At 41.6% G+C, this 12,458-nt stretch overlaps 1 protein-coding gene across 1 annotated transcript in view; it reads right to left on the bottom strand.

The window, feature by feature from the left end:
* Nucleotides 1-526: 526 nt before the first annotated feature.
* ZNF235 (zinc finger protein 235) overlaps nt 527-12,458 on the bottom strand; it is a 34,000-nt gene continuing 22,068 nt past the window's right edge. The window contains exon 5 of the mRNA XM_077747459.1: nt 527-2,521. Coding sequence (XP_077603585.1) covers nt 612-2,521 — 1,910 coding nt within the window. The 3' untranslated portion in view covers nt 527-611. The remainder of the gene's footprint in view (nt 2,522-12,458) is intronic.

The following is a 12,458-nucleotide window of genomic DNA, read 5'->3' as shown; positions in this document are numbered from 1 at the left end:
TGGGGAAATTGACTTTGATCTACAAGTGCTTTGGATTAAGCGTGTTTCCGGAATGAATGATACCCGCGTATGGCACACGTAAAAGCAAGGTTTTACTGTATCTGTCCTAATTATAGATTTTTCTCCACTTTGTCCAGTAATTGCTGGGCATCTATTATGAGCCAAGTGCACTTCTACACAGTAGAGATAAAGTGTAAAATATCCCTTCCTACATGGAGGTTACACTGCCTTGACATTAATTTTACTGGTCTGTCCCGATACTTTTGTTAAAGTCCTGCCCCTAATCTTCATTTATAAGGCCTTTTTCCTGGGTAGACGTGGATGAATTCTGAAATTCTTTTGTGTTGCATCTTAGAAATTGGAACATTCAGAACGCTGGCACCAACAGTGACCGTATTTATAGATGAGGTTTTCTCTCATCTATGAAATCTGATTCGCAAAGAATTTAGCACCCAAGCATCCTTAAAGAGAGCACCTGACAGAGCTTCTTGCATGTGAAGTTTCCTTGAGCTCCTGAGTTCTGAAGGAACTCTCTGCAATGACTAGCATCGATTTTCCAATGGAGATGAAGACGTGAGCTCTCACTGAAGGCCACACCCCACCTCCCATTTCTACAGATTTCCTGCAGTGTGGACTCTCTGATGGTACACAAGATGTGATCTCTGGCTGAAGCCTTTACAACAGACTTCACATATATATGGCCGTTCTCCAGTGTGGACCCTCTGGTGTGTGTGAAAATGTGAGGCCTGACTGAAGCCCTTACCGCACTGCTGACACGTGTAGGGTTTCTCTCCGGTGTGGACCCTCTGATGAGCACTGAGCCCAGCACTCCAACTGAATTCTTTCCCACACTCCTCACATTTAAATGGTTTCTCTCCAGTGTGAATTATCTGATGGACTTGCAGATTAGATCTCTGGCTGAAGGCCTTGCCACATGTGTCACATTTATATGGTTTCTCGCCCGTGTGGACTCTCTGATGGGCTTGAAGATGGGAGGCCTGACTGAATCGCTTCTGACACGCATCACACTTGAATGGTTTCTCCCCAGTGTGGACACTCTGATGAGCTTGAAGATTTGAGGCCTGACTGAAGCCCTTTCCACACTCTTCACATTTATAAGGTTTCTCTCCGGTGTGGACCCGCTGATGATTGTGAAGATTCAGGCTCCAATTGAAGCGCTTCCCACACACCTCACATTTGTATGGTTTTTCTCCAGTGTGGACCCTCTGATGGGCTTGAAAATAGGAACTCTGACTGAAGCCTTTACCACACACATTGCAGCGAAATGGTTTCTCCCCCGTGTGAACCCTTTGGTGGCTCTGGAAACTTGAGGCTGAACTAAAACCCTTCCCACACTCTTCGCATTTATACGGTTTCTCTCCCGTGTGGACTCGTTGATGGCTGTGAAGGTTAAAGCTCAAGCTGAAGCACTTCCCACACTCGTCACACTTATATGGCTTCTCTTCCGTGTGCACTCTCTGGTGGGTATGCAGATTTGAGCTACAGCTAAAGCGTTTACCACAGTCTCCACACTTATATGGTTTCTCCCCAGTGTGGATTCTCTCGTGGGCCTGCAGATGGGATCTCTGGGTGAAGCCCTTCCCGCACACCTCACATTTGTAAGGTTTCTCTCCCGTGTGCACGCGGCAGTGAATGTTCAGATCTGTGCTCCGGCTGAAGCCCTTGCCACAGCTTTCACATCTGTAGGGCTTCTCTCCTGTGTGGATCGGCAAATGGGCATAAAGATGAGAGGTCTGGTTAAAGCTCTTCCCACACTCGAGGCACGAGTAGGGCTTCTCCCCCGTGTGGACTCTCTGATGCGTCTGCAGGTTTGAGCTCTGGCTGAAGCCCTTCCCACACTCGCGACACCAGTAGCGTTTTTTCCCTGTGTAAACGCTTTGTGGCCCGGGCAGAGCTGAGCTGTAGCTGGCGTCCTTCTCCCGTGTGCCGTACGCGGAGGACTTCCTTCCCGAGTGTACCTGCTGGTGCAGCTCAAGACTGGGGCCGTCACTGAATGCTCTCTCACGCTGGGCACAGGGGTAGGTCTGCTGGACCCGCGGGGCCTCCTTTACGATGTCTTTACCACAGTCGTCGTGGTGAGCGTTTTCGTCCTCACGGTGGCGGGAGACACAACGGAAGATGTTCACATACGGAGCAAATATACACAGCTGGTTTTTCACCTGAGTCTGCGTGTCGCTGAGATAGAGTTTGCTCCAAGGAGTCTGAGCTCTCTGGGCCAGAAATTCGTGATCTTCAAGAATACTGGAAGGATCCTCTATAAGGTTCATTATACAGCCGTCTTCCACGGAAGCCTGAATACATATTCCTGCTCCCACCTGACACGGGGACTCACACAGTGCAGGGAACGGAGAACTCTGTCCTGGAATATTTATCTTGGAGTCTTGCTCTTTGCTTAACTGGCTCACAACATGTCTCTTGATCTGCCAGCACGAAAGCTCTCCCAATGAAAGGCACCTTACTTGTGCTCTGTGAAGAGTCTCCTCGTTTTGCTTCCTGCCTCCTGAAGGGATAAAGAGAAGAGAGAATCAGAGACAGAGAGAGTGACGTCAGCAAGGTGGTGAACTAAGAAGGTCCGAGCCCTTGTTCCCCAAAGGAAATGCCTTATTAAAAAAACTAGAGACTAGCTTAAGTATCTGAAAAACAAAGATTCACAGCAAAGAAAAGAATATCCAGTGGCAAAAACCCACACATTTAAAATGAGAGGAAGTTTGGGATCAGCCCAGAGTGAGGGCTTAAGGTCTTCTCAGGTCTTGTATTTATTATTTATTTTTTAAGTTTTCTTATTTTTGAGAGTGTGTGTGTGTAGAAGTGGGGGAGGGTCAGAGAGAGAGGGACACACAGAATCAGAAGCAGGCTCTGAGCTGTTGGCACAGTGCCTGACGTGGGGCTCGAACCCAAACCATGAGATCATGACCTGAGCTGAAATCAGACACTCAGCCGCCTGAGCCATCTAGGTGCCCCTTTTCTGAGCATGCGTCTTTCCTTGGGGCCATTTGGGCATCCTCCATATGCTGCTATTTCTAAATGTACTGGCAGTTCTACTGATGGTCAAGTGCTGCCTGAAGGCTCCAGGAGCCCACTTCCCTATCTCACACGGGACACGGCAGAGCAGACTTGATTTGTGACGGTCTAACCCCTCTGGGGGCCGCTGCAGGCACAGGTCTCTGTCCCTGTCTGGTCTCCAGGGCAGGGAAGACACAATGGAAAGCAGGAGCTGCTGTGTGAAGGAAGACGCGACAACAGCTCTGTCCTCAAACCGCTAGGGAGACTATCTCTGGGAGTCTCTGTGTATGAAGGAATTGAAACCCACACACAGAGGTTCAGGCGAGATACATGCTCAGAATGCGCCTGAGGAGACCTTCAGGCCTCACCCCGGGGCGACCCAGGGGCAGCGTACACCCTGCACATTAGGGAAGATCTTCCCTGGACAAGGGCTGGTCTCAAAACGCGTTCTCTCAAATGCCCAATCTGTAACAACAACAAACAAAAGCGTACAAAAAGCCCAGGAAAAATCTGGCCTACGTTTTAGGAAATGAAATAAAATGGCAGAAATGAAGTGTCCGTGACGGGGGACAGCAGTGCCCGAGGCTGGAGAACGGTCCCAAAGACGCTCAGAGCTCACAGGGCGAGACATGCAGGCAGCAGGGCAGAACAGGGAGGTCGGGCCCCGCTCCCACACAGGAACAACGGATAAACCGCCACACAGACAAAAATGACCTTGTGAGAACCTGAAAAACCAGTTAAGGAGCTGCAGCAACCAGGGTAACGTTTGGCAGAGGAAACCTGCACTCAAAACCGCGAATCTCCCAGTGCTCTCCCTTGCCCCGCACACTCGTCCGCACAGGAGCCGCCCAGCTCCTGGTTCCTCTCTCGGGAAGCAAAGAACAGAACATGCTGGCAACGTTCGGACTGATTGGGGGGCTGCCGCCTGGGCACGGGTGGGAACAGTGCACGGTTCTGTGATCGAGTTTGCAGACCTGGGGGCAAGAAATGATCAGGCAGAGGAATATAATAAAAACCTGAGGTCCTGGGAAAAAAGCAGAGGTGGGACTCGTGGGGGAAAAAGCAACATGTTCAAAAGCAGCCACACAAGCAGCGGGGGAAGGAATGATGAACAGAGCCGGGTCCAGGGAAGATGCACCTCAGAAAACTGTGAAGCTAATGAAGGCCCTCCTCTGCACCCAGCCAGTCCACAGAGAGAGGGGTGGCTGTCCCTCCCCCCCAACCCTAAGGCTTAATTTTCAACAGATCACAAGGCCAAGAAGGACACTCAGCTCCTGCAAAGGAGAGTAAGTGACACACAAAACCTGCAGAGACAGGACTCGGAAGTTTTTACTTTAAAGTCTTTGTCAAGTAAATTACATCTGCTCCATACACCAAGGACTACGGACATGGCAAGGTAACTAAAGAAAACCAGGGAAAGGACCTGAAAAAGGCAGTAACAAAACCGAAAAGGTCACTGAGAGTTCAGCTGCAGAAGAATCCGTGAACTTGGAAGCCAGTTCATATGGAATCATCAAGTTGAAAAAGCAAAAATAAAAGTGAATAAGGCTGAAGAGACCCCAAGCTGACAAGGGGGGATGCACTGGAAGAGTCCCAGAGGAGACGGAAAGGGGTTAGAGAACTTATTTGAAGTGACTGTGTCCAGAAACTTCCACAGGATAAACCCCAAAAGACCTACATCAAAATACATTAAAACCAAACTCTGCAAAGTCAAAGTTCCCTTGAAAGGGGCAAGAAGAGGGAAATCTGTCACACGGGGTCCTCAGTACCTCACGAGCGGATTTCTCAATGAAAACCTTGCAGGTCAGAAGGCAGTAGGATGATATATGTGAATTAATGAAGGGAAACAATCAGACAACTGAAAATATTTCCAGTAAAATTATCTTTGAACAATGTGGGAGAAACCGACCCTCATATATATATATAGGGTCTCTCTCTCTCTCTATATATAGACACATTTAAAAACCTGTATAATTTTAGGGGCACCTGGGTGGCTCAGTGGGTTAAGCGTCTGACTCTTGATCTCCGGTCATGACCTCAAAATCGTGGGGCTCTCTCTCCTTTCCCTCTGCCTCTTCCCTACTGGGAATCTCTCCGTCACACAAAAAAGAACATTTAAAAGATAAAACCTGTATAATTTCAGTTCCTAACTTCACTTTTAATTCTGTTACTGCCTTTTAAATCCTATGAATACAATACACAGGGATGTACTTTTCAACAGTAATAATATTATGGGAAGGGAGAAGTTGTGTTTTTGTATGTGGTTAAAATTAAGCTCTTAGCAGTTTAAAATAGATTATATTTAGGTACAAAAATACCTAAATACCTTAGGTATTTTTTTGTGGTTACCATGGTATTTACATAAACGTCTTAAAGAACATACAAACCCACACCCAGGAAAAAGAATGAAAATGCATCAACTACAAATAACTAAACACAAAGGAAAAGAGTAGGGAAGGAAATGAACAACAAACAAAGTTGTAAGACAGGAAGAAACTGTCATACCTACTGTAAATATTAATGGATCAAAATCCCCTGACACAATGGCTTCAGAAAACATGACCCAACTATATGCTGCCTCTAAGAGACTTGCCTGAAATCTAACGATGTGCACAGGTAAAAAGTCAGAGGATGGAACAAGATATTCCAGGCAAAGAGTAACCACAAGAGAGCAGGGATGGCTATACTAATAACAGAAAAAAACAGACTTTTAAGTAAAAGATGATAACAAGCCACAAAGAACACTGTAACATGATAAAATGTTAACACACTAAGAAGACCTAACAATTACAAACACATATGCACCAAACAGCAGAGCTCTTAAACATGAGGCAAACACTGAGAATCGAAAGAAACGGCTCTGCAATAACATTAAGAAACCTCAATATGCACTTTTATTTTTTTTTTATTTTTATTTTTTCCTAAATGTTTTATTTATTTTAGGAGAGAGAAAGAGAGACAGTGTGAGCAGGGGAGGGTCAGAGAGAGAGGGAGTCACAGACTGAAACAGGCTCCAGGCTCTGAGCTGGCAGTCAGCACAGAGCCCGATGCGGGGCTCGAACCCACGAACCGCGAGATCATGACCCAAGCGAAAGTCGGACGCTTAACCGACTAAGCCACCCAGGCGCCCCAATATGCACTTTTAATAATGGAGAAAACAACTGGAAAGATCATCAATAAGGAAACAGAGGACTAGAACATTATAATTATACACCAATGGGGTCTATGTTAAGTCATAGGCATAGGTAGGCCCTAAAACGACTCTAAGCAAGATACAAATTATCTTTTCTAATCACAAATAGCGGAAAACCCACAAGTAGAAATTAACATAAAATGGATCTAAGAAGAAATCAGAAGGGAAATTAGAAATACCTAGAGACAAATGAAAACAAAGACAGAACATATCGAAACTGAGGAGATCTGCAGGTAAAGCACTGCTAGGAGGGAAAATCATAACTACAAATGCATACATTAAAAAAGAAAACCTCGTCTCCACAACCTAACTTTACAACTTGAAAACGAACAAACTAAACTCACGGCTAAAAGAAGGAAACATTAAAGAGAAAAATCAAAGAGTTGGTTCTTCAAAAAAAGATAAAAACTGACAAAGGTTTAGCCTGATTAAGACGACGACTTAACTGGAATCAGAAATGAAAGTGGGACATTCCTACTAGCCCTATATAAATAAAAAGGATTCTAAGAAAATGCTATGAATATCTGTAGGCAAGAAAACTGGATAAGCTAAATGAAATGGCAAATTCCTAGGAAAACACTGACAAAAACTAAGTGAGAAAAACAGAAAATCTGGTCGACTTGTAACTAGTGAGATCAAATCGGTTATGATAGACTTTTCAACCAGGTAAAGTCCAGGACCATGACCACATATCTTCACTAATACATTACCCAAATCAGAAGAGAAAGAGGGGGCATTACATCTGATTTTATAGAAATATGTTTTTAAAAGAATATTATGAAAGATTAGATGTAAAAAAAATAACCTAGATGAAATGGACAAATGCCTAGAAACCCGCAAACTACTAAGACAGAATCATGAACAGAAACCTAAACTACAAAAGTAACTACAAAGAAGAATGAACAAAGAAAACCTTAGAACCAGATGGCTCTGTTGGACAATTCAACTAAATATTTAAAGAATTAACACATAGGGGTCAATCCCAAATTCATTCTAGAAGGCTAGCATTATCCTGATTCCAAAGCCAGAAAGAGATACTAAAGGAAAAGAAAACGTAAGTACCAATATCCCTGATGAATACTGATGCAAACATCCTCAACAAAATACTAACAGAATTCAATAGCAAAATAAAAGACTCAGACACCATGACCTAGGGGGAATTATTCTTACAATGCAAAGACAGTTCGATATACAAAATCAACCAATGTAATATACCACAAAAGAATGAAGAAAAAACATGGTCATCTCAAATCAGTAAGAGCAAGTGACAGAAGTGAATAACTCTGCATAATAAAAACACTCATCAAACCAGGAATAAAAAGCAATATCTCAACATAATAAAGACCGTATGTGAAAAGTTCACAGCAAACATCATACTCCATGGTAGAAGACTGAAAATTTTCCCTCTAACAGCAGGAACAAGGTAAGGATGCCGGCTTTTGCCACGTCTATTAAACACAGTACTGAATGTCTGAGTTAGAGATATTAGGCAAGAAAAAAAGGCACTGAAATTGGAAAGAAGTTAAAATGTTTACAGATATCGTGATTTTATTTGTGGAAAACCCTGAAGATTCCACAAAGAAAATGCTTAAGAACCAATAAGCAAATTCAGCAAAGTTGCAGATCCAACTAATCTTTGTGAGATTTTATTTCTATGCACTAACAATGAATGATATGAAATGAAAATCAATTACAAAGACCAATATAGGGGCCAACAGAATTAGGAAACCTAGAAATCAACACTCAGATATATGGTCAGACGGATTTCAGCCAGGGTCCCAAGACCATTCAACAAAGGACATCTTTTCAACAGGTAGTACAAGAAAACCTCCTTTCATTGCAGAAGAATCAGGTTGAGCTCTTACCTTACATCTTACAAAAATCAATTCAAAGTGCACCAAAGATCTAAATAGTTAAAACTATAAAACTCCTAGAAGAAAAAAAGGGGAAAATCTTCCTGTTTTGGGATCATGTGATTACTTGCTCAAAGCATGAGCAGGAAAAGTAAAGATACATCACAATATAGCAAAATAAAACACTTCCATGAATCAAAGGACACAAATACTGTAGTGAAAAGGCAACTGACGAAATGGGAGAAAATATTTTCAAATCGTGATTCTGACAAGGGATTAATATGAAGAGTATATAAATATCTCCTATAAAACAACAAAAATTCTAAAAAATGGGCAACATACTTGAATACATAGTTCTGCAGAGATGATAAGCACATGGCCAATAGGCTGATAAAAAGATGCAGGAGATCTGTATGATGAAAACTATAAAAAACTTATGAAGAAAATTGAAGAAGACACAAAGAAATGGAAAACATTCCATGCTCATGGATCAGAAGAATAAATATAGTTAAAATGTCATTACTACCCAAAGCAATCTACACATTCAATGCAATCTCAATCAAAATTGCACTAGCATTCTTCTCAAAACTAGAACTATCCTAAAATTTGTTTGGAACCACAAAAGACCCCGAATAGCCACAGTAATATTGAAGAAGAAAACCAAAATGGGAAGCATCACAACCCCAGACTTTGGCCTCTACTACAAAGCTGTAATCATTAAGACAGTGTGGTATTGGCACAAAAACAGACACACAGACCAATGGAATAGAATAGAGAACTCAGAATTGGCCCCACAAGTGTATGGCCAACTAATCTTTGACAAAGCGGGAAAGAGTATCCAATGGAAAAAAGACAGCCTCTTTAACAGATGGTGCTGTGAGAACTGGACAACAACATACAGAAGAATGAAACTAGATCATTTACACCAAAAGAAACTCAAAATGGATAAAGGACCTGAATGTGAGACAGGAAACCATCAAAACCCTCAAAGAGAAAGCAGGAAAAACCTCTTTGACCTCAACCACAGCAATTTCTTACTTGACACATCCCCAAAAGCAAGGGAATCAAGAGCAAAAATGAACTATTGGGACCCCATGAAGATAAAAGGCTTCTGCACAGCAAATGGATCAATAAAACTAATAGGCAACTGATGGAATGGGNATTTTTTTTTTTTAAATATCAGATTTAAAAGCTCACTAAGAATAAGCTTCCTTGAAGGGCACTTGTTAGGGTAAGCACTGGGTGTTGTATGTAAGCCAATTTAGTAATAAATTACATTTAAAAAAAAAAGATGCTTATCACCGACTGTCAGGAAAATGCAAATGAAAACCACAAAAGGATACCACCTCACACTATGAGAATGGGCACTATCTGAAAAAAAAAAAAAATCCAAAATGAATGTAAATGGGTGTAGCCAGTACAGAAAACAGGAGGTTCCTCAAAACATCTAAAACAGAACTGCCACATGCCCCAGCAATGCCAGTTCTGGACATTTATCTGAAGAAAACAAAATCAGTATGAGGGAGAGATGCCTGCACCAAGTTCAGTGCAGCAGCATTTACAACAGCGAATACATGGAAACAAGGGTCCATTGACCGATGGATGGATAAAGAAATTGTGTCACGTGTGGGGGGATATTACTCAGCCATGAAAAAGAATGAAATCTTGCCATTATGACAACATAGATGGATCTCAAGGGCATTATGCTACGGGAAATAAGTCAGGCAAAGACAAATACTGTATGATCTCTCTTATAGGTAGATTAAAAAAAAAAAAAAACTCAGAAAGACATCGAATTTGAGGTTACCAGGGATGGGTGGATTGGATGAAAGGGACCAAAAGGTTCAAACTTCTAGTTATAAGGTAAATAAGTACTGGCAATGTAATGTAATGGTGAATATTGTTAACACTGCTATGTGACCTATCTGAAGGCTACTAAAAGCAGAAACCCTGTAAGTTTTCATCACAAGGGAAAAAACCCATTTTTAAAAAAACCTCTATAAGAGAATGGATTATAACTAAACTTATGGTAATCATTTTATTACATATGTAAGTCAGGTTACTATGACGTACACCTTAAAACTGAAAGAAAAAGGAGACATCAATACAGTTACTACAGACATGAAAATAAGAAATGGACACTATGAATAATTCCATCCCCACAAATTTAATAACCTAGATGAAATGGAACAATTCTTTGAAAGACACAATCTCCTAAAACTCATACAAGAAGAAACAATCTGAATAGGCCTACCTCTTTTTTTTTTAAAAGTTCATTTATTTTGACAGAGAGAGAGTGTACATGAATGGGGGAGGGGCATAGAGAGCATCCTCAAGCAGGCTCTGCGCTGCCAACACAGAGCCCGATACTTAACCGACTGAGCCTCCTAGAATCCCTAGGCCTATATCTATTAAAGAAGTTGAGTCAATAATCTTTCAAAACAGCACGAGGCCCAGATGTGTTCACTTGTGAATTCTACCAAACATTTAAGAAAGGCATTATATTACTTCTTTACAATAGCTTTAAGAGGATAGAAGCAATGGGAATATTTCCTAACTCATTCTATGAGGCCCTCATTACCTTAATACCAAAACCAGATAAAGAAAATGACATACCAATATATTTCATCAACACCAAAGATCATCAAAATGTATCAGCAAATCAAATGCAACAATGTATAAAAAGAATTACACACTGTGACCAAGTGCACCAGACATGAAAGAAAGGTTCAACACTGGAAAATTAATATAATCCATCACGTGGATAAACTACAGAAAAATCATGTCAGACTATCAAAAGATACAGAGAAAAAGCATTTGATAAAATCCAATACTTGCTTATTATAAAAACTCTCAGCAAGCCAGGAATGTAGAAGAAATTCCTCAACTGGAGAAAGGACATCTAAAAAACTAATAGCTAATATTTTTGTGAGAAACATAAATCCTTCCCCCTAAAATCAGGAATCTCTTGGCACTCCTTTGCAACACTGCGCTGTAAGTCCCAGCTAATGCAAATGGGTACAGATCACACAGGAAAAAATAAAACTTATTGTTGGTAGATGATGTGACAGTCTATGTAGAAACCCCCAAAGAATCTATCAAAAAACTCTCCTGGAACTAATAAACAATTACAGCGAAGATGTAGGACACAAAACTAGTACGGAAAAGTATATTGCTCCCTTCTACACAAGCAATGGACAACTGCAATTGGAAATTAAAACAGCATCATCATTTACATTAGCACCCCTTAAAACGAAGTACTTTGGCATGAATCTAACAAGATCTAGATGAGAAAACTAAAATCCTGATGAACAAAATCTAAGCACTATAAGTGGAAAAACAGTCTATGTCCAGGGATAAAAAGCCTCAAGACTGTCAAGATGTCAGTCCTTCACTATCCCAGCAAGATGTGTGGTAGATTTTGACAAATGGATTTAAAAGTTTCTAAGGAAAGACGAAAGACCCAGAAGAGCCAACACAGTATTGAATGAGAACAAGAAGGTTAGAAGATGCGCTAACTAATGCCTAGCCCTACTATACAGAGCTGCAGTATTCGAGACGGTGAAGTTCTGGAGAAAGAGCAAATGGACCAAAGGAAGAGAATAAAGAGCTGAAAAAGAGGCCCAAGCAAACATCTTCAGCTGACCTCTGACAATGGAGTAAAAGGCAATACAATGAAGCGGAGAGTCAGTGCTAGAACCACCGGACGCTCACGTGCAAAAAGAAAAGAATCCAGAGTTTAAATTTTTCCCAAACGTTAACTCAAATCATAGATCTTAATGTAAATACAAAACGATCAAACCCCTAAATTAACTTTTGCTCTGTGAAAGCCACTGTCAAGAGAATAAGAGGAGTCTGGGCGAAAATATTTGTAAAAAAACATACGTGGCAAAGGAATGTTATGTAACATACACACACAGAACTCTTCAAAGCCAACAATAAGAAAACACATTTAAACTGTGGACAAAAGCCCTGAACAGACACACCACCAAAGAAAATGTACTAATAAGCAAACCGGTCTACAAAAAGGCCTTCAACATATGTCCTTAGCGAACTGCAAATAGAAAGGAGATACCACTACACTTACTGGGAGGGCCCAAACCCCAAAGGTCAACACCACTGCTGGCGAGGATGTAACTGGAACCCTCAATTTGCTGCTGCTGAAAATGCAGAATGGTACGGCCACTCTGGAAGACCGGCTGGCACTTTCTCATGAAACTACAAAGGTAAATCGTGTGCCTTGGTATTTACCTAGATGAGTGGGAAATGTATGTCAGTGCGAAAATCATCACACCCATGTTTACAGCAGCTTTATTCACGGTTGTTGAAACTTGGAAGTCATCAGGTTGAATGGAGGAAGAAACTGTACACCCAGACAATGGACTATT

This window comes from Crocuta crocuta, unplaced genomic scaffold (genome assembly GCF_008692635.1).
Source record: "Crocuta crocuta isolate KB4526 unplaced genomic scaffold, BGI_CrCroc_1.0 scaffold334, whole genome shotgun sequence".
Taxonomy (NCBI): Eukaryota; Metazoa; Chordata; class Mammalia; order Carnivora; family Hyaenidae; genus Crocuta; species Crocuta crocuta.
The sequence above is the reverse complement of the archived record's forward strand: the minus strand, read 5'-3'. Positions and strand labels throughout refer to the sequence as shown.